The 20,499-nt window shown below is 37.5% G+C and overlaps 1 protein-coding gene across 5 annotated transcripts in view; it reads right to left on the reverse strand.

Annotated features, from left to right (window-relative positions):
• Positions 1–20,499, reverse strand: part of LOC135708690 (rap1 GTPase-activating protein 1-like) — a 265,252-nt gene that overhangs the window by 139,020 nt on the left and 105,733 nt on the right. Inside the window, exon 1 of one of the 5 annotated variants that reach the window (XM_065230793.1) lies at positions 19,039–19,712. The exons of 2 other annotated variants lie outside the window; for them this stretch is intronic. Coding sequence is in view for 2 of the 3 variants with exons in the window: in XM_065230790.1 (XP_065086862.1) it covers positions 18,542–18,615 (74 nt within the window). In the remaining variant the exon portion in view is untranslated. Of the gene's footprint in view, positions 1–18,541; positions 19,008–19,038; positions 19,713–20,499 lie in introns of those variants that run through there. 2 more of the 5 variants (XM_065230790.1, XM_065230792.1) reach the window with 2 other exon arrangements.

Below are 20,499 nucleotides of genomic sequence, written 5' to 3' on the forward strand. Positions count from 1 at the left end.
TTCAATTCAAACTGTTGTCGATTGGAAGCTGCATTTTATTTTATTACTACAGAAATGCCGTTTTTGCATTCGACCGGTTATATGTTGTGGATTAGTAGGTTGATCCTTTGTTATATTCTTTTTGTATGGCTGGTCGTAAGCCACTAATTAGCTCTCGACTACGTAATTACACTTCATTATAAGGTCGCGATATTTGGTCATCAATCCGATAAAGGCTCACAGCAACCAAAGTCCCGATGTAATTACCGATAATGGATTTACATATAAATTATATGATATTTGACACAAATACTCATCTTCTATTACTGACGTTTACGTGCTTTTTTTTCCTTTTGACATTCTAATTCTGTTTAGTGATTAGAAACGACCCGGGTTTGCAAATTAAATTTACGATTCCCATCGACTAGAGCTTTCGATCAGAATTCATCAAAACACGGTACCCAAGTAACCAAGAAGCCCGCTAATTCGCCTTTTTGCAATATAAGGGTTATACACGGTTAACATAGAGCATGCTAAATAATAATAATAAAATAAGAATAAATTACTTCATTTCTGATGTAGAACTGCCTAAATGAAAGAAATATGAACTGAAAATTCCTCGTAATTGGGCGCACGAGCAATGAAGAAGCATGTAGACCGCAAACGGTAGAATAACATTCGAGCAAAAATAATGTTATCAAATAACTATCAAATGACATATGTGATTTCGTTCTAATTCCTCAATTTGGTGTAAATTAAACCATTTCTGATCAGAAATGTTATTACTAGGACATCATTGCTTGATATTTTCAGAATTCACACAAGCACAACATCAGCAGCTCTTATTATTAGAAAAAACTAAATACATACATTCGTGACGGTCTTCGGCGACAGTGTCGTATGACACAGCCTGTAATATGACATTTTAGTTTGATACTGTACTATGATAGCTTGTTTTGGAAGTGTCGAAGGCAAAGACAGTCGATTATCACAGAATATGTGTTGACTACGATGACCGCTTACAATACTGCTCCTGGAAGATCTATAATCAGTAAGTTATTTTATACAGCTGATCCAAGTTTTTCAAAGGCACAGATTTTAGTAATCTGCTGTATCACCAATATTAATCCCATCAATTATTTTTTTTCCTGTAATGAGAATTGGGGATCCTTATTGAAAAGAACTTTTTAGTACGTGAATGCTTCGTTTGTTTGATTTATTATGTCACATTAACACTTTTTATGTTATTTGTGACTTCACCAGGGATGAGATTTAAGCCCGTGACATCCAGCATGAGAAGCATGGAAGGCTAATCCCAACACCAAGCCCGTTCCTCGTGTATTCGTTAAAGGGTTCTCACATCTGACAACTTGAATGCCCGCGTACACTCGAGATGACAAAAAGTGGCCTTCCTGGTGAAACGTAAAGAGTATACTAGATGTTTCCTTGGTAAAGAAACTTTAATCTTGCTAGTGCATTGGGGTAATTTTCGGCCTGGAAACAATGTACAATTTTTTCCTAATGCATAAGGAAGGTTAACTGAACTATCTCTATTATGAACAAATTTTCAGTTAAACGGCATTTATACAATGATGCAATTTATTTTGCTTAGGAATATGATGTTTAAAAGCTAAAATGTTGGAGAAAATGTTGACAATCTTCAAAATATGTGCTTTTACGATCAGGTTTAAAGAAAATGTGCTTGATAAAAAATAATAGATTGGTGATAATTTAAAAATCAAGCCAACGGAAAAGAAATCCACTGAAGAGGAAAATACTGGAAACAATAATGTTTATTTACTTTGCTCGTTTGGTACCAGTTCTTCTAGCTTTACTCTTTGTGTGGCTTATAAGCATCAACTCTGCAGTGCAGTGCAGTACACATTGAATGTGCATAATATATTATTAACAAAAATAAGGTTGTTGTTGTCACCTGAGTGTAAAACAAAATCGAATCGTACGGTACAAAGATACACAAGAATTGAAATATGCTTTTAAATGCCATGAAAAATCCGGCTGCATAAATAATAAACCCCAAAAACCACCTTCAAACCGATGTCAAGATCGATGACCTCAATTTTATGAAAATGTGAAAGGAAATCGAAACAATCTCATACAGACTACGCAACCCGAAATGAAACTTCGTACAGCTGAAAATATAGCAATAAAATTGCCAGACCTTGAAATTCAGAAGTGGATTTGTTTATCGAACACCCTATAATACTCGCGGAGATTATCTACATCTAAAAGTGCAGATCAAAAGATTAGAGTTTACACACAAAAACACCAATCAGGCTGCTAAAAAAATAACTGAAGTGCTGCTGACCAGCTCCGGCCGCTAACATCATTACCCTAAATGTTGCTGTCCATAAGACCCGTGCGGTATAGCAGCTCGTGGAGGGATTAAGCATTCATGAGTATGTGCGAGTACACTATCCATTGCTCAGCATCCCTTCTCTAAGTATGCATGTATCTCCCTATCGTTCTCTTCAAGTTTTTGACCGGTGTGGTGCACAAATGAATCATGTAGAATATTAACAATAATAACCGAAGACACATATAGGTGAAATACTGATAAGCTATTGCTAATCCATCACTGTTCACTCGGCTACTAGCATTGTTACAGCATAATAATTTACATAATTATCAACAGATGCGCACTTGAAAATGAACATCGACAGGTAAAATTGAAATCGAGAACTGCAGAGGAGTGGAAGCGTGCTTAATGAATTTATATTCGCCAACCGTATTTCAACCCTATTTTTTGAGTTTTTGCACTCCTGCATTGCCTGAATAGAATTGGGAATTGAAGTGGACTAGCCGTTTTGTTTATTTTGATTATTTTTTTCTGGATCGCATTCATAAAAGTAACTATACCTTTGTCGTTTCCTACGCCATGGCATCTGAGTCGTATGGCTCTAGAGAGTGATGTGCATACTGGTCAGACTGACCAGCATACTAAATTTTGAAAATTAATGAAAGGGTGAGACCGTCATAAATTAATTTCATTTTAGCTGTACGTCGTGTTTTGTATTTATTAACCTATCACACCGGTAAATTAAATATTTTCAACCAAATCAAAACAGTTGTGTTTTTGACGGGTGGCTGGCTAGCTAACTCACTGCATGCAAAGTCAGAGTAAGAGATGAGTAGTGAGCATTTTTCATTATGAATCTAGGTATGGTAATGTGGTGGCAGCGGAATACAGTAAGAGAGATAAATTAATATCACTCGTTTTTTTTTATTCTTTATTAGGGAGATTTTTGCCTTTGGCTAGTTTATCTCCGAAATATACCTCATGCCCAAATGCGCTCAAAAACTCTTGAACCTATCCTGGTGTCTGTTTTGTTGTGACTATTGCCCTCTTGACATCTTATATCCAAATACTGCAGGCGTTCGAAATGAATCATCTGATCTCTAAAATTATAATTCAATCATTATCTCGGGAAAACAGACCAACTCAATTCACACAATTTATAAGAACTAATTTTGGTTTGTTGTTTTGTTTATACTGACATCAAGGGTTCAACGAATTCCTATCTCGTTCGGTTTGGAAAGGTTGAACTCAAACTCATTTAAAATCAAATAAAAAAAACCTCAATCCAAATCTAACATGTACAGAGGACGCTGCAAAACGAGACAAGAAGATTTAATCAATCTCGTTTATAGGAACGGCAAGGGAAAAAAATATGAAATATGCAAGTTGTCACCCAGTACAGAGCGCCAGAGCGATGACGCTCCAAAATGCTTGTAGGGTATCAAGTTCGAATGCTTTGCATCGCATAACCTGAATGCAACGACCGTGGAAATTTAAATCGAAATCCGAGATTATCTCGGTTTGCTGTGCTTTATGCGATACAAGCGCGCTAACAGGATTCCACATAAGCTGGAGGATTGTCTACACAAGTGCTTATTAAATACGTCAGCTCCTGTGACGACAGGAAACTAATTTAATAATTCATTTGGTCGCATTATAACCTGGTTTCTAGGTTTCATTGCTTTATTTTTTGAATATTCAGTATTTGGGAACGGATGTTAGACGAGACACCTTAATCAAATCTATTGTTAAATATATTAGGGGTATTCACTATCGGCATCGTACGCATATAAACTGTCGTCAAAATACCATGAAGAATAATGGAAGTTTACGCATTTACGAGGGTGTATATGTTTACGATGCGCATAGTGAATACCCCTAGTATCAGGGTAGAGATAAACTAGCCTTCGGCTAAAAATCTCTAAAATAAATATTTAAAAAAAAACTAGTATCCGGGATGGATCTACCTCAGTGCAGAAAAGTAAAAAAGGAAAACTCCAAATTCACTCAGTTTTTAATACCATGCACTCTTTTGCGCTTTGCTTCGACTTTCCTCTTTAAAATTGAGAACGGCTGTTCGGATAGCCTCTTCAATGTGCAAAAAACTGAGGAAACCACAGTCCGCTTTGAGAAACTTTTTGGCTTGATTCAAAACGTTGATGCGATGAGTGAAATAATACATGCTTGGTTTTCATCGCAGTGTTCCAGCAAGCATCGCTGGACTAACTCGTTAGGTAAGGGTAGATCCCCGATTCCATGGTTCGCATCCCGGTTGTAACTTTTTTTAATTGTCTTTTGCTACTTTTCCGGGAGTAAATTCACTAGCTTATCACTTAAAGAGCTCATTGAGGAAAGTAACTTTTATATAATAACACCTCTCTTTCTCCGTGTCGTTTTGTGTTTACCTCAATGTGAATGTGTTTTCATAAAGCTGTGCAATCGTTCTCCTCAATGTGATATGCTGTAAAGTTTGCTCTTTGTGCTGAATGCGTGAGGAAACGACAACCCTGCCTAGAATGTACATATAGTAGTACCATTTTTCATAATAGGAACACACCATAATAGGAACGTTGTATGTTAATAGTTTTTTTTATGATTTGGTAGGCCACAATGGAAAAAAAATCATCCTTTAAATTACCACTACAGTACCTAAACATCGACATCATCGGTAGGGTATAGCACTACCCAAGTAATCGTATGCATGTTAATTCACCTTTTTGGCTGTATACAGCTAAACAACGGCAGAAATTACAGAAATTACAGAGTTTGTAATTTCTGATTACTCACGAATATAGCCAAAAAGGCGAAATAACGTGCCGATGATTACTTGGGTATCTCAGCCTAATCGCCCATTTTAGGCCTATAGAGCAGAAAACATCAAAGTTTTCAATTATGCCTTTGGTACGATACTTTAGTTCAAAAGCTACCGAACGAAGTCAATGAGAACGCGTGATATGAATGTTTACACCCATTTTTCTCAAAAACAAATATGCCGATATGCCGAAGTTTTTTTTTAATTCTTTATTAGGGAGTTTTAGAACCTTTGGCTAGTTCATCTCCGAATATGACAAAGTGAATTCAATGGCGTTTGAATGGTGTTTCAATATATTAGGCCTAATTTAGAATCCGTAGGCCGAGTTTGCGGTTAAGAAGTGTTAGATTTTTAACAATATCTTAACAATTTGTTTCTCTTTAGCTAATGTTACGGTATGTACGGAAAGATAATTAAATTTAGAAGTCGTATGCAGTGAAAACATTCCATTTTGGAATAAAAAAAAATCCACTCGAAAAATAGAAGCGGGTTGTGCTTAGTAGGCCCTACATTAGATCTAAGCCTTTTGCTACTCCTCAGTGACATAAACTTCTTCAAATCTATAAATCATGGACTTAATAGAAATCATAACAATAACGACTGTGCATAAAAATACATGCTAAAAAAAAAAAACTATGCAATCATTCAAAAGAACTAGATTTTACGCTAGAGCTATGCCTTCCTTCAACACAGCAAATCAAAACCAGGTTGTCTTCTATCTCCGAGGTTTTGAGGAAACACTATCACGCGTTCTTATTGACTTCGATCGGAAGAATTTGAACTAAAGTATCGTACCAAAAGCATAATTTACCTGTTAACGCCGAAATCATGGATTTATTTGATGATTTCTGCTTGATAGGCCCAAAGTCGGCGCTTAGGCCGAAAAAGTTCTCTACCCTACCTTATTCACTTCCCTAGTGTCGCAACCTTACACAGGAAAAATTAGGGAAGTTTCAGCTTGCTTGCAAAACATTCACTCCCACGACGACGACGATGTTCTTTTGTATTTCTGACAGACTAAGACCATATGTTGGTCCATTTCGCCAGACGATGGTGTTCGACATCGCAGTTGCCTTGTGTTTTAGAAGGTAGCCAAGTTGTTTTACACCAATGAGATAAATTTCCTCGCCGTGTACCAAACGCTAAAATATAAAAAAGGGAAAAATCACTTTGACAACTAATGTGCTTAACTTCTTTCAATCTAGCAGATGTTGGAAAAAATGGAGATTATTTTCGGACAAAGGCGACAACATGACCAAAAAATAAGGGTGCGAGAAAGGTAAAATCGATAAATTTCTGTTGCGCTTAAAGAAGTCAAGTGTCACTGAGAGCCAGCATCTTGGCTTGCCTTGATTTGTTCGTGCGAAGAAAATGCATCTGTTTGGCTTGGCACACGGTATTGTTGCCATTATGGTTTTTATTTTTATTTTAAATTATTACGGCGATTAGTTTGAAGCGCACGTGTACGTATACTTTTGTGTATTCATAACGGTTGCACAATTCGAAATGATTGGAAAATTGCGATCCGCGCTGTCCATGTTGTTGATCTCTAGTGTTGTTTTCGTTTTTGCGATGTAGCACCGATATAGTATGCGGCAATAATCATGAATCATTAACAGCTCAACATAATTTTTTTGTTAACAAAGGTGCTAACGACATCTACACCCTGAATTATTTTGGTGTACGGCGGTGTAACATAGGTGTAGCACACCGCAAAAACGAAAACGACATAAGTGAGCGCACGTCCTAATAAGGACCGAGACTAATTTTTGCATTTCGACAGCCAACGAACAACCCATTCGGTTTAGGATATGAGACGGTTTAAACACGCAAGTGTGGTTGGAGGTTTCTTCATGCCCGCTGATAAAAAAAGGAGTCGATGGATTTTTTTTCAGGCATTAAAAGGGGTCGGTACGGGATATTTCCGTCAATCACTTCCGGACTTCTAGCTTGGATTCATCAACCAGGAAGAGAGCAAGAGATGGAAAAGTGATGACAACATAATGATCAATTTCGATAACGGTTGTGTTTCCTCAAGGTACAATTATTCCGATTGCACTAAATGTATTATTTTATTTTCTCACCGAAAAGGTTCTTTTTTGTTTTTCGATAAAAAAAAACCTTCGGAAATTTATTTGATGACGCAATTTTGTGAAATGTCTAAAATGTGGAAATGTGAAAATGAAATGTCTTATGTGAGGCTTGCGGAAAGTGCCATATACGTAGGCTTTATTTTCTTTAGTTTATCGTTTAGTCTCTGTTTGCTTGTAATCAATACAAACATCGAAACACACGAATAGAGCGTGTGGCAAACCAAGGGAAGCGTTGTATTCAATTTTTCATACATAAAAGTCGAGGCTACTACGTGTGGAACTACTGACTGCTAAAACTTCCGGTCATGTTTATTTCGTTTATTACTGCGTACCATCATGGAAAGTTGTACATTTTCGGTTTGTCCAGAGGTAGACACGAACGCCAGGGGACTGAATGAATCTAGTGACCATTCCCGGTTGTGGGTGCTAATTGCTCATTCCCATTGCACCTCTGATGACTAATTAGCATAAGTATATCTGATCGATTATGAAACGATGAACGTATTTGGCTTGTAGATACAGTCGTTGAACTTTGGAGTAACGGATTCAAACGGTAGTGTTTTGAGAGTAATTCTAAAAAGGGACAGGAAGTGTTTTCAACGCGGGCTACTTCGATCATTGTTTTGTGAAGTGATTATCTGTCCCATTTGAAAACTAGATTTTCGAACATTTAAACAGATGTCGTTGCACAATAATTAAGATATCCTGCTGATTTATGTGCTCACGGTTCCATTTCTACATATAGAAGGTCAAAAGACGTTGGTTTTCTGCTCCAACAGTGATCTATTTTACTATACATAAAAAGGAAAAACCATAAAACTGTAAATAAATACAAGCTGTTAACACCTACGGTCCACCGCACGGGTGGGAAGCCATAAAAGCCGTTCCGATTTAGTGTTAGAAAATTTTAATATCTGATGCTCTTTAAATGTAGATACATGCGCGAAATAATTCAACCACAAAATTCGATCATAAAATATGAAACCCAAACAGTTTGTCACAAGAGAGCAAATTTTTCCCCACTCGACACACAAATCTTATTTTCATCGAAAACTTTGTAGGCTTAAGAAAATAAGAGAGATGCATGTACTTTCCACAGGTCGTTTTGTGTGGTATGTGTACATATACTTTTTACGCAGTCTGATTTCTGATGTGAGTGGAACCATGAACGTGCGTCGGTCTGTAAAGCATAGAGAGGTCCCTACATAAATACATATTGGAGAAACAAAAACAAGAAACGACGACCCTTGAAATTAATGCTAATAAAAAGTCGGTTTCGGTCAAAATGCCCTTAGGACAAAGGTATGCGCTCTAATTATAACCCCGATCGTCCCTTTCTAACTGTCCCATCTTTGAGCAAGAGCAGCGTGACAAGGTTATAACAAAGTGTGGCATATTGGATTTTTACAAGATTCTGACGATCCTATGCATCGCAGCAAGCACTGTTGGTTCTTAAATCACCTTAGGGGCCATTTAATAATAACTTAAGCACTTAGAGGCTGAGGGGGTGTTAAAAAATTGCTAACGTTTTCTTACATGGGAGAGAGGGAGGTGCTCTCAGAAATATCTTAGGTATCATGAAAAAGTCTTATACAGACCATTAAAAGATTCAATGAAAAATCTTACACAGTGAGAACGGAGGGTTTTCTTAATTATTACTAAGTCTTACAATGGGGAGAGGGGAGGGGGGGGGGTGTTGAAAATCACAAAAATGTATTTACATAATTATTGAATGGCCCTTTTGATATATGTGTGTAAGTGCTTGAATGGTTGGTCAGTGTGCATATTGCGGTTGGCTACAAAGATATTAATTATAACCCAAGGCCTACTGTGTGTTTGAGGAAACGGCCGGTAACACATGCATTGTTTTAACCGAGACAATGTTGAAATTATGAAGCGATGCAGTTTCTTAGAATTTTTTTGTGTCAACAAAATCAGGTAAATTCGGTTGGTTTGGTTAATAAATGTCACCTTACCATCACCTTATCTTCGAAAATGATTTATAGAAGAAAAACGTGTTTTTCTCATTGCAAAAAGTTCATCGAAAGTTTCTGTCTATAATTCCTAGATTTATGGGAATATCATTCTCACCATTTGGTAGGTAACATACAATTAGGTAACCATTACATAAGTCGTGTGAGCGGCTATTGAAAGGGAACAGCAATATTTATTTGCTCAGGATTAACATTTTGTTTTTGCTTTATTTGTTTTCCGTCGATCTTGTTTTTCGTGCTGAGCACCAATGCTACCGACGCCAGGAAGCCAGCTCCCACACCTGGACCCTACCTATCGATCCATTAACTCATGAACGGGGACCAACGGCTTTACTTCCCTTCCGAAGGAAGGCGTGATCAGGGATGTATGCCTCAGAACATCCCGGCGGCGCCGACTGGGATTTAACCCAGGCCTGCTGGGGTGAGAGGTATTCACGCTTACCACTACACCACCGGCGCCGCTTAGATTAACATCTTGGAGTATAAATTTCTGTCTTTTCGATGAAATTTAGGCCAGGAATTCAGCTCCAACTAACCTGGTGAACGTTTCTACCTAATTTGGCCATGCGTACTTTATTTTTGATGGTTTTTAATTCACATACCTATCAGGGTATACTAATTAGCTTACGAGTCATAAATCAAAGCTAGCGTGTCGTCCCACCGCCAAGATCTCGCTGAACTTCTCCGATCACGCTATCTCACTTTCATTATCATTCTCGTCACGTTTACGCTCTGTGGGTCATAATCAACTGGTTGCACGTCCATACTGCGAAGAACGTTACATGTAGTTAGAAAAACTTTCTGCAACACTGCGCACGCACTGACGTACTTCGCACACTGTTTGGATCGCGAACGAATGTAAGGGTGTCTTACTCGACACTTCCACACACGCACACCTACTAAGATTCATTGATGACAACATGAGCGCACGAGAAAGAGGCACTACGATGAATGAAAAAAGTTAATTTTGATTCGTGCTTTTTTTGTACTGTTTAGTTGGTAGCATGTATACATTTGATAAAGAGCACGCTTCCCCACTTTGTTAGGATTATGCTTTAGAGTGTGTACGAGACAATCAGACATGCAATTTACAAAGAAACAGACGAGACTTGTGGGAAAAGCAATCTTCTCAAGTCATGACTAAGTGGGCAGTGCGAAATGATTTTGGAATTCGGAAAAGTAGTGTAAATTTCTGTTCAATATGATGCACATAAGTGGAGCGCCACATATCATATAAGTTTACATTATAAATCGTGTAAAGTTCTGCGACATTTAATGAAATGTTGCAAATAATATATAATAATAAGCCCAAATAATGTATAATAATAAGCCCATATTTGTAAACAACATTGCTTGCAAGTTGCTTGTTTACGTGGAATGAAATACAAGTTTACGTGAATGAATGTTTACATTACAAGTAAAATTCAGAATTTTGTTGCTGTGTTTGTACAGTAACGAGTCAATGGATGAACATCAGAAAATATTGAGTGTAGCAAAGATATTTTAGGGCATTACTTCGTACTTTGTTAGAACGTACCGTGATAATTTTCACATGATATGGTCAATTCCTCACCTGGTTTACAACGTAACGGTTAATTTTTATTGCAGAACCTCTTGTAGTGTTGAACAGACAAACGAACACGCGATAAAATGATCGCTATCGATATTGCACGAACAATCATGGTGGTATACCTTACTTGCTTTGCGTGTAATCGGACGACGACGTTCATCATCGCCCATGATGAACTCGGAGTAGATAAAAACAGCCAACCACACTATTATGGTTTGTCCTCGATACGGTTGGGCGGTTTCCTTGGCAATATCAAAACAAGTGTCCCACCGACCGATCGACCGGTTTTCTTCGTCGCTCCCACTGAGTGTCTTCTATTATTGCGTTCATCAGGCAATAACTTCTCCAACAGTTTCGTAAAACGGTCACGGGTTTTCTAGTAACATTTTGTTTTTGAATTGAACAAAAATATATTCATCAACCGTGGTCTCGCTAATATGTGCACTTGTTCAATATGAATTTACAATATCGCGCTTTTGAATTCGTTATTTCTTATACTTCTTCCTCGTTCAATACAATGGTGATCCTAAGGTCGACCTAGTCCCGAACGAAGTGGTGTGCACAGTAAAAAAATAATTTTAATATAACATCAAAGTGGATGCACTTCAATCGTGTCGAAAATATGGTTTAATATACCTTGCCAAAATGGATAAAATTATCATTAATACAGTGCATGAACAGACATTACGCTACTTTTACTGTATGTTCTGTACTGTTGTGGCCATAAAAATAACATGAGATTTTCGACAAGATTGAAATGCATCCTCTTGGATGTAATATTAAAATTTTTGCTGTGCAGTGTTGGCTGTCTGTTTTGTTCGGTAGTGCAATAAAATATAACATATTATATAGTTATTGTTAAGCGCGGTGGTGCCTTAAAAACTACAATTCTAGAATTTTGCGCCCACCTTTATGACCGGTGGCGGCATGTACCTGTGCCAATGGCCAATCACAACGATGCTAGTCACAAACCACCGCACCACAGTAGGTAATTTATTATTGTTTTATCTGGTCCTATTTCCACTACACCGCACGTACATATGCTAACAAACAACCCAGCCTCAGTCTTAAATGGGGCCTAGAGCGAACCAGGGTCATAAAAATAGGATTTGAATGTCACCGTGGAAAATGCTTCTAGCCCCAGACACGAGAGCAATTTTGATCAGTAGTAAATTATGTACGATTTCTTAATGCAAAACGTGCTATCAAATACGACAACTTCCGGGGTGACTTTTACGCAGTAGATGAATTTATGGTTACAATATGTACCGGTTGGTGGCGTCCTAGTATGAACGATCAGTGGTCCAAGCGATCATGTGCCGTTATAAATTCGAGTGGAAGCATAACTTCGGACAATAGTTCGGTTGAATGCAGTAAAATTCGATATATGTATGCATTTTTTCACTTAACTCATTAGCGGCTTCATCTTGAAAAATGTGATGAATTTCGGATAGGTCACCCTTCAGTTCGTATCATTGCCCCAAAATATGAAACTGTGCAAAAAATGGTAAAGAATAATGAAGTTTTGGGGTCGCGCAAATTATTTGAAATTTATGTGGGAATTACTATGGAAGAAGTTCAAAAACCACTTATATAGCTCTAACTTTGCTTCTACATATCCAAATGATGAACAAATTTAATATGTTGGTGCTATGGCAATGGCCAAAACGTAATTTGCTGTTACGGTTAGTTTCACAGCTTATCAAGAAAAATTTAAATGCGAAAAAAAGACGAAATAGGGTAAATCGACAGATGAATATGTGCAAGACCAAATCGCCAATTTCACCACAACAACAACAGGCTTGTTATGACAACCATTAATTTTTCTTAGCGTTTGGACAACTACAACCAAAGTTAGAGCAATGTAAGTAAACATCAATAATTTCCCATACACAGAAAAAATCTGAATTTTAACTATGACGTAAAATCTCCTCTCGTTTAATTTTGAGCTACAGTTGGCATAAAAAACGAAATCGTTTACAAGCTTCCGTGCAATATTGCTAATTTAAGTTATATTGCGCTTAAATTTACATGAAATATCCTGTAAATTTATGCCAAATCTAGCGTTAATTTTATGTGCGCTATATCTCGCAGAAATTTACATGAATTTTTCAAACGGTGTACTAATTCACCAAAATCTCCATACAAGCTTAAAAATTATTTGTGCGACCACTAAACTGCCACTCTTCGCATGTCGGTCCCATAGCAGTTTTTGTCAAAACTGAGTTTTACAATGCAAATGGTAGCTGATCACTCATATTTTCTTAATACTGGATGAACTCAATAACTTTGCTCTGAAAAAGTTTGGAAAGACAGCCAATTTGGTTGTCTCATCACATAAGAAGCAATGGTACGAATCAAGCTAAAAATACGATTTTCTCGGCTTGCTGATTTTTGCCATGGGACCGACATGCGAAGAGCGGCAGTAAATCTTCATCAATATTTACCATTTTTTGCACAGCCTCATATTTTGGAGTTAAGAGTTATGCCACATGCTTCGGTTGGCTGTAAATGGACAATTTTTTTTTTTTTTTTTATTATTATAGTAACTTTAACACTCTTGGGTCATTCGTGACTTGTCCGGGGGTGAGATTTGAACTCGTGACTTTGGCGTGAGCGGTATGGATGTTAACCACTACGCCGGGGTCGCCCCACCGTTGGACAAAATTGTAAATAATATCCTTATTCATAAAGAGGGTGGTACCTACAAAACGTGATGTGCTAGGAATATGGAGGCGAACCAGCCCAAGGCTGAAAGCCTCCCTAATAAAGATAAATTAATTAATTAATGTGCTAGGACATGAGTACACCCAACCGTAACCGATGTACGATTCTATCACAGTTGTTTATAGAAGAATGTGTGATATTTCACCACAATAACAGACTCTGTAATATGGTCGACGGAAGATTTTTAATATAATTTTGTAATTTTATGCTAGCTAAATTTTTAAATAAAGCTTGTTTTCTCTAATACACTGCCAAATTATCTCGTGAAGGTTTCAACGAACATATTCACTTTGAAAAATCTTACTTGTACGCCACATCAAATGTTAAGAAACATGTAAACGGATGTAAGAAATTCATTCATTTGATGTCCATGCCATTTATTTTGTGTATATATTTCAAGAGACCACAGTATAGTCAAATAAAGTAAAACATTTCTATCCTAGGAAAAAAAATCTAGTTAGTCGCACAGTACCTTAATAAACTAATAAATGTCATTCAGTTAACCGTTTCAAAATGTATACCTAATACATAAACTTCATGTACGAGTTCCCCTGATCTGCGTGGCTGCTCCCGAAAAACCATTCTTTTCTTGTGTGTATTGGCGTATTTGCCTGGAACGTATCATTAATTATGTCGTAATCAACACTTCATAAATCTACGGGAAGGTCCTCCGTTGTGGAACTTCCTTATTCCTATCGTGCCTAGCAGATCTTTTACTTTCCATCCGTCTGTCCTGGCAACATCATTATCATTATTCTCTCTTTGGGACAATAATTTCCATAACGTTCCGGCGGTTTTTGTGTCACAGCCGGATCATTTAGGAAGTAAGTAAATGACTAATTGCTTGTAATAACTTCCCTATCTCTTGCATAGTGCGGTTGTGCAGTACTTTCAGAATACCGCAGGTGTCCTGAAACGCGTATGCGTCGTGTGTTTAGATGCAGCAGCAGCAATAACAACGAATTAAAGGGTAGATGTACCAGCCATGTTTTTTTTTCTTTATTTGTTTCCGTTGATCTTGTTTTTCGTGCTGATCACCAATACTACCGACGCCAAGGAGGCAACTCCCACACCTGGACACTACCTATCGACTCATCAATTCTTGAACAGGGGGGACCAACGGCTTTGTTTCCCTTAATGTTATGAGAGATGTTATGCCTCAGAACATCCCGGTGGAACCGACTGCGATTGAACCCAGGCCTGCTGAGGTGAGAGGTAATCACGCTTACCACTACACCACCGGCGCCGCTATACCAGTCATGGCTGTCCACAGTTGAATTGCATCACTTTCAAAAAGCTGTAACATTTCACACTTTGGGTTAATTTTAATGAAATTTTCGGTGAGTAGCCTCAGCGTGTATTCTTTTTTGTGAGTTTCATTGTGAAAAGTCTAGTAGTTTTGAAAATGGAGTTGAGAAAATTTTGCACACTCACCTCAACAACCCACATCTTTACACGGAGCCATCGGAAAGATGTTGGGAATTCAACAATCTACTGTTTCTCGTGTCATAAATCGTTTCTGAGAACGTTTAACTGTCGATCGGAAGCTAGTGACTGCAATAAAAAAGTGTTCCGTACTGAGTTGAAATGGAATTAGTTTGATGCTATTCAAAATGGAGTTAAATTTGCGAACAATATCGTCATGACTTTTAAATTCAGTACGCGATTATAAATCTATAAATATGTTGAATTGGAATGCTGGATCTCTAAGAGATAATGAAGACGAGCTATTAACCTTTTTGAGATTTCATAACCTGCATATCACCGTTATCATTGAAACGTTCCTTAAACCTGACCATAAGGTAAAAAGGGACGCAAATTATTCCATTTGTCGAAATGATCGTTTTGATGGAGCCGGTGGTGACGTTTCCATCATAGACGTATCAATCATCTAATTATTTCTTCATTTAAAACCTTGGGAGTTTCTGTCGAAACCAAATTTGGACAACTTACGTTTATAGCTGCCTATTTGCCATTCCAATCAGTAAGCCAGCAAAAGAATTTTCTCAAGGGCGACCTTCAGAAACTTACCCATCAAAGGTCTAAATTCTTCATTATTGATGATTTTAATGCAAAACACCGCTCATGGAATAATTCTCAAAGCAATTCCAATGGTAATATTCAGTTTGATGATTGTACTGCAGGTAATTAGACTTTTCAATATCCAAACTGCCTAACATGCATTTCTTCAGCAAGAAATCCCTAAATTTTGGTCTTTACAGATTCATGTCAACTTTGTAAACAATTGGTTTCCCACGCTGAGCACCTTCCCGTAACTTTTGAAATATTGCAAGAAATAATTTTTAATCCCAACAGCTATACTTTCAATTACCATAGAGCTGATTGGGAGCTATATCGAACATTTATGGCATATAACTTCAATCCAAATATTCTTTTGCAAGCCAATGATGATGTTGATTATGCTCTGGAATCTCTGACTACTTCTATAGTTGAAGAAAGAGCTGTCTCAGTACCAAAATGCGAGGTTAAATTCGATTCAATTATAATAGACGACGATCTTCAGCTCTTGATCCGTCTGAAAAATGTCCGTAGCCACCTATATAAAAACAAACATATCAAAAAACACGCGATCCTGCCATGACAGTTATCTGGCTGGATTTGCAAAAACAAATTAAAAAGCGATTCTCAGCCCTAAGGAACAAAACTTTTGAAAATAATGTTTCAAAATTAGAAACCCCTTTTGGAAGCTCACACAATTTTTTTAAAAACCTCAAAACCTCAAGCGCTTAAAGAAGGTGGAAGAATTATGATCACAAATTCGGAAAAGCTCAAGTTTTTGAGCTTTTCCGAATTTGAGATCAAAATATTACCACCTTCTTCAATCACTGGAATAGGCTTTTGAAGTTTTTTAACAAGGTGTGTGAGGAACGTGAGGATCGTACTGCCATGACTGGCACATCTACCTTACTTCTCGTTTCCGATGCATTTGCTGTTATTTGTTATTGTGGTATCGGGAGATGATGATAGTGTCTATTTGATCGATTGAACATGTGCAAGAAATGATGAAAAAAGAGGAAACACGAATGAAACGATATCCTCCGGGTGGTCGTGTTGGGACTCCTTCTCTTGCTCTCGGTGAGAATAGATTTTTATCGCCGCAGGACATTTTACGCGCAGTCAAGAGTGAAAATTGTTTGATCGGAAGCGCATTTGTCCTTTCATTTCATCGTCATGACACTGGAACCAGTGGTATGTGAGAGTGAACGTGAGAGGTGCCAAATAAAGTTTTTTTTTTCTATTTTTTTTTTGTTTGTGCACTGGATGAGCAAAATGGAAGAAAGAATACTTCCTGGAGCAATTTTCAATAAAGTTCCCTCTGTTGCGTCAGTTGGCTCAGCCGGCTGCAGTTGGGATCTCACGCTGGGAATAATATTAATTTGCTGGATACCATGGGAACTGATCAGGCTGCTCCTGTGTGCTGTAAGCGTGTTTGGTTTGGCTTGTTTCCCCTTTGTTCCACCCTCACTGTAAATGTCCTACAACTTTACAGGGATTATCGCATCAGAGGGAGCAGAAAGTCCAGGAGAATAATTTGTAATTACTTTGTTGTGTTGTGCTCATATAATTGAAGATGACGCTCAGGTACAAAGCAATCGGTAATGACTCTGAGGCGTCAATAAATAAGTTTCTACCAACACTACATTGCTAGTGTTGTCTATCATTTCAAAATGATGATCATTATTTTAAAAGTATCGTAAAAATCACTTGAGAGAACACGAAGCTTGTATGCTTACAAATTTAATGAATTTATATTTTTTGATCTGATGCATTCTCACATTTTTTTTCTGTCAGCCAATTAAAACATGGTCTAATTTTCGAAAATTTACTCAGAGTGGCTCTGCTGGCAACATGGTATACATGGCGCGAAGAATATGGCAAACAAATCCAGGCTACTATGACACAATGCCAGATGCAGATTTGAAAGCTGTTAATTAATCATATCAGAAAGTTATCGGCTTCAAAAGCAATCAATAACAAATTATATTGACGTTTAATCAAAAAATGGTTTCGGCAAAGATGTAGCTGGGAAAATGTCCTATAAGCATAATTGGCAAGCTTGTCCTTGAATAATTTTGAAAAAAGGCTAGGGAGAACAAAAAGTTCACTTTTCCTATATTAATTAACATATAAAGAGCCAGTGCAGTATGAGTTCACAACCAAATGAACTCTAATTTTAAGAGAATGATCAAGACCTGATTTAAAATGGATTTAGCTTGGTGCAGCAAAATCGATATTTTTAACCACCCTAATGTCTATTCTACTAAATAAGACTGATATCTTGTTTACTAAAAAAAAAATTTCAGTTACTTATGATAAAACATAATTTAAAAATATCAGGAACAAGTGCTCATCTGGTTAATTTTAGATTTATAAAATTTAATCCTAGAAGCAAAAGTAAACGGTCGGCAAATCGCGTGAACACAGCACGATTCTCGTTAATACAACACACCGGAAGGCAAGAAATTTATTTTGAACTATGAAAGAATTACACAAACCATGTGTGCGGATGTCTTTACGTGCACGTATTGAAGTATATTTAGTGTTGACGAAAACATTATTCCAAAGTCTAATCAAAATAAATAAACTGTTACTAAAGCTATGAATAAACAAAATACTCAATTCTAAATTATTTAACAATAATACACAGATTAGGTTAGGTTTTCTTTATTAAGGAGGTTTTGAGCCTTAGGCTGGTTCGCCTTCGGCTATAAGACACACTTCTTTCGAAGTTCAAAATAAGTGGATAAAAGGAAACGGAGAAGTGTAAAATTTCGTCATATGTAGGCTTCCGCTCATTATCAACGTAGAACGTTTATCGCTTTCGAAATATGTATGATACAATAAACATTGTGCTCTAAATCTCCAGCTACTCTGTACGAAGACAATAATCTACAATTCTCTAGGACTACTGCAATGACAAAAATAACCATGCATCAATGCGATAATGTGGGTCGAAGGAATCAAAAAGGAAGCAAAGGTGCTAATTTGAAAGGAAAACAGAGCAAAAAATCAATCGTATGTACATACAGCATTCGTTTCATATACCTCTTACGGACGACCAGGGTGTAGGATTCCCGGTGCCCAGAGCTGAGGTATTTCATCTTCACCAATTGACTAGTCTGGACTTTTCACTGCTCGGATATCCTTCCCTTTTAAATCTTCGGCCCTGTTGTGGGAAGGTTAACCAGCAGACGTACGTTGCCTTAATGGATGAGATTCGTTTTGATGATGGGTAGCACGTGCCTACGGTATCAGTTCGTTGATCCTGGGTCAGGAAGTTTTGTGTTAAGTCTAGTAGCTGAACTACAAACACATGCGTTCAGTAACACTCGTTCACAGTCTTGGTTAGTCGTTTATGATGAATGGGTTCGCTTAATCTCGTCGATCAGATTAATGAAGGATGCGTTTGTAGCACACATAGTTGGTTGTCAGTAAAAGCCACATATGGGGGATGACAGATGAGTTGTTAATCCGGCACAATATGGTTGTGGTTATGTTTCACCGTTTGTTACACAATCACTCACTTTCATATAATCCACACACTGAGAGGTTGATGATGACGATGATCACCTGTAGTTAAGGTTATCTCGTATGCGTCTTGGGAACTAGAATATAGTTCTTGTCGTTCTTCACACACACGCGCGTTGTTGCATTAAAAGGCACTTAGCACTTATCAAAACACTTCAGCACAACCGTGTAAAATCGAGTAAAATAAATCACAGCACACTACAACCGCCGATCGACAAATGATCAATCAACCAGAAAAAATAGCTTCTCTATCACTTCCAACGGTGCTATCTCTTTTCGCTTCCCGTCTCCCTCTCCCGAAGGAATCAATGGATTCGACACCGAAAAAACGGCCACAAAACAGTAAAAATCAATTTTCTGCTTTTCTTTTTTTCAGAGATTTCGCTCCGGGTTTTATTATTCACTTCTCTTCCAGTACTCCCACACTAGCGGTGGGCTTCGTTCGTACAGGTTGTTATTCATCGGGATCTCTTCTTCCATCCCATACGGGAACCATGAAATACGTGATCTGTAACATCAATAAGCACCTCACTCAATCCACACAAATTGTCACGTTTCGTCCTAGATGAACTCGCGACCGACTCACATTGAGTAAATCTTTCACTACCGACTGCAATACATAATATCCCGACAGGGGAGGCGACGAGATCACCCTTGACAACGGTGTTAAACGTGTGATTGCTAAAACCACACTGCCGTTGCACCATCCAACTCAGCGCAACGCAGTCGGGTAGAAGAGCGTATGAAAACATTAAATTGATCGCACTACTACATCCAAGTAGGCCGCGTGTAGAGCATATGAGCATAAGCTTTATGCGCCACGCTTCGATACAGAAGGAACAACCACAACAGTATCGTGCCAAACGAACGAGGTTGATTCGAGCAGCGGCGAGCATTTTCGAGCGGCTATGGCGAATGATCGTAAGTGTAATGAATTTTTTTAATTTGAATTCCTGTTTTCTTGTTGAAACGTAGCAAAGTAATCGCCGTATTCGGCGCGACGGCACTGTTTGCGACGTGAACAGGATTTTTTTGGATTTACTTTACAGTTTTATGACTATTTCATGGTTTGATTGAACATTTTCTCGCGCAAATAAAAGAGTTAAAAAACTAATAATTGAAAATAAAAAAAATACAAAATTGTAAAAACGCACAACACTTGTAAAAGTCATAAGTTGACAAACAGTTATAAAATCATAAACCTCAAATATAAAGAAAATTTAGATGTAATATACAGTTCAATTAAAAAAGTAAATTGAAAAAAAAAATAGATAATCATCATTAATACCCGACCTCAACACCAAATCATTGCACAATTAATAACTGTTAAATGAACTGAATCTGCTTTATTTACCGAGAAATGATCAAACTATTATCACCATTTATCATACCATGTATCTCCACAACGACTATGGCCGAGGATCTCAAGATTGTGTAATATTCATGAGCCAAATTGC

The sequence above is a fragment of the Ochlerotatus camptorhynchus genome, unplaced genomic scaffold (assembly GCF_037179485.1).
Source record: "Ochlerotatus camptorhynchus isolate MF236.1 unplaced genomic scaffold, CSIRO-AGI_Acam_v1.1 ptg000331l, whole genome shotgun sequence".
NCBI classification, from domain to species: Eukaryota; Metazoa; Arthropoda; class Insecta; order Diptera; family Culicidae; genus Ochlerotatus; species Ochlerotatus camptorhynchus.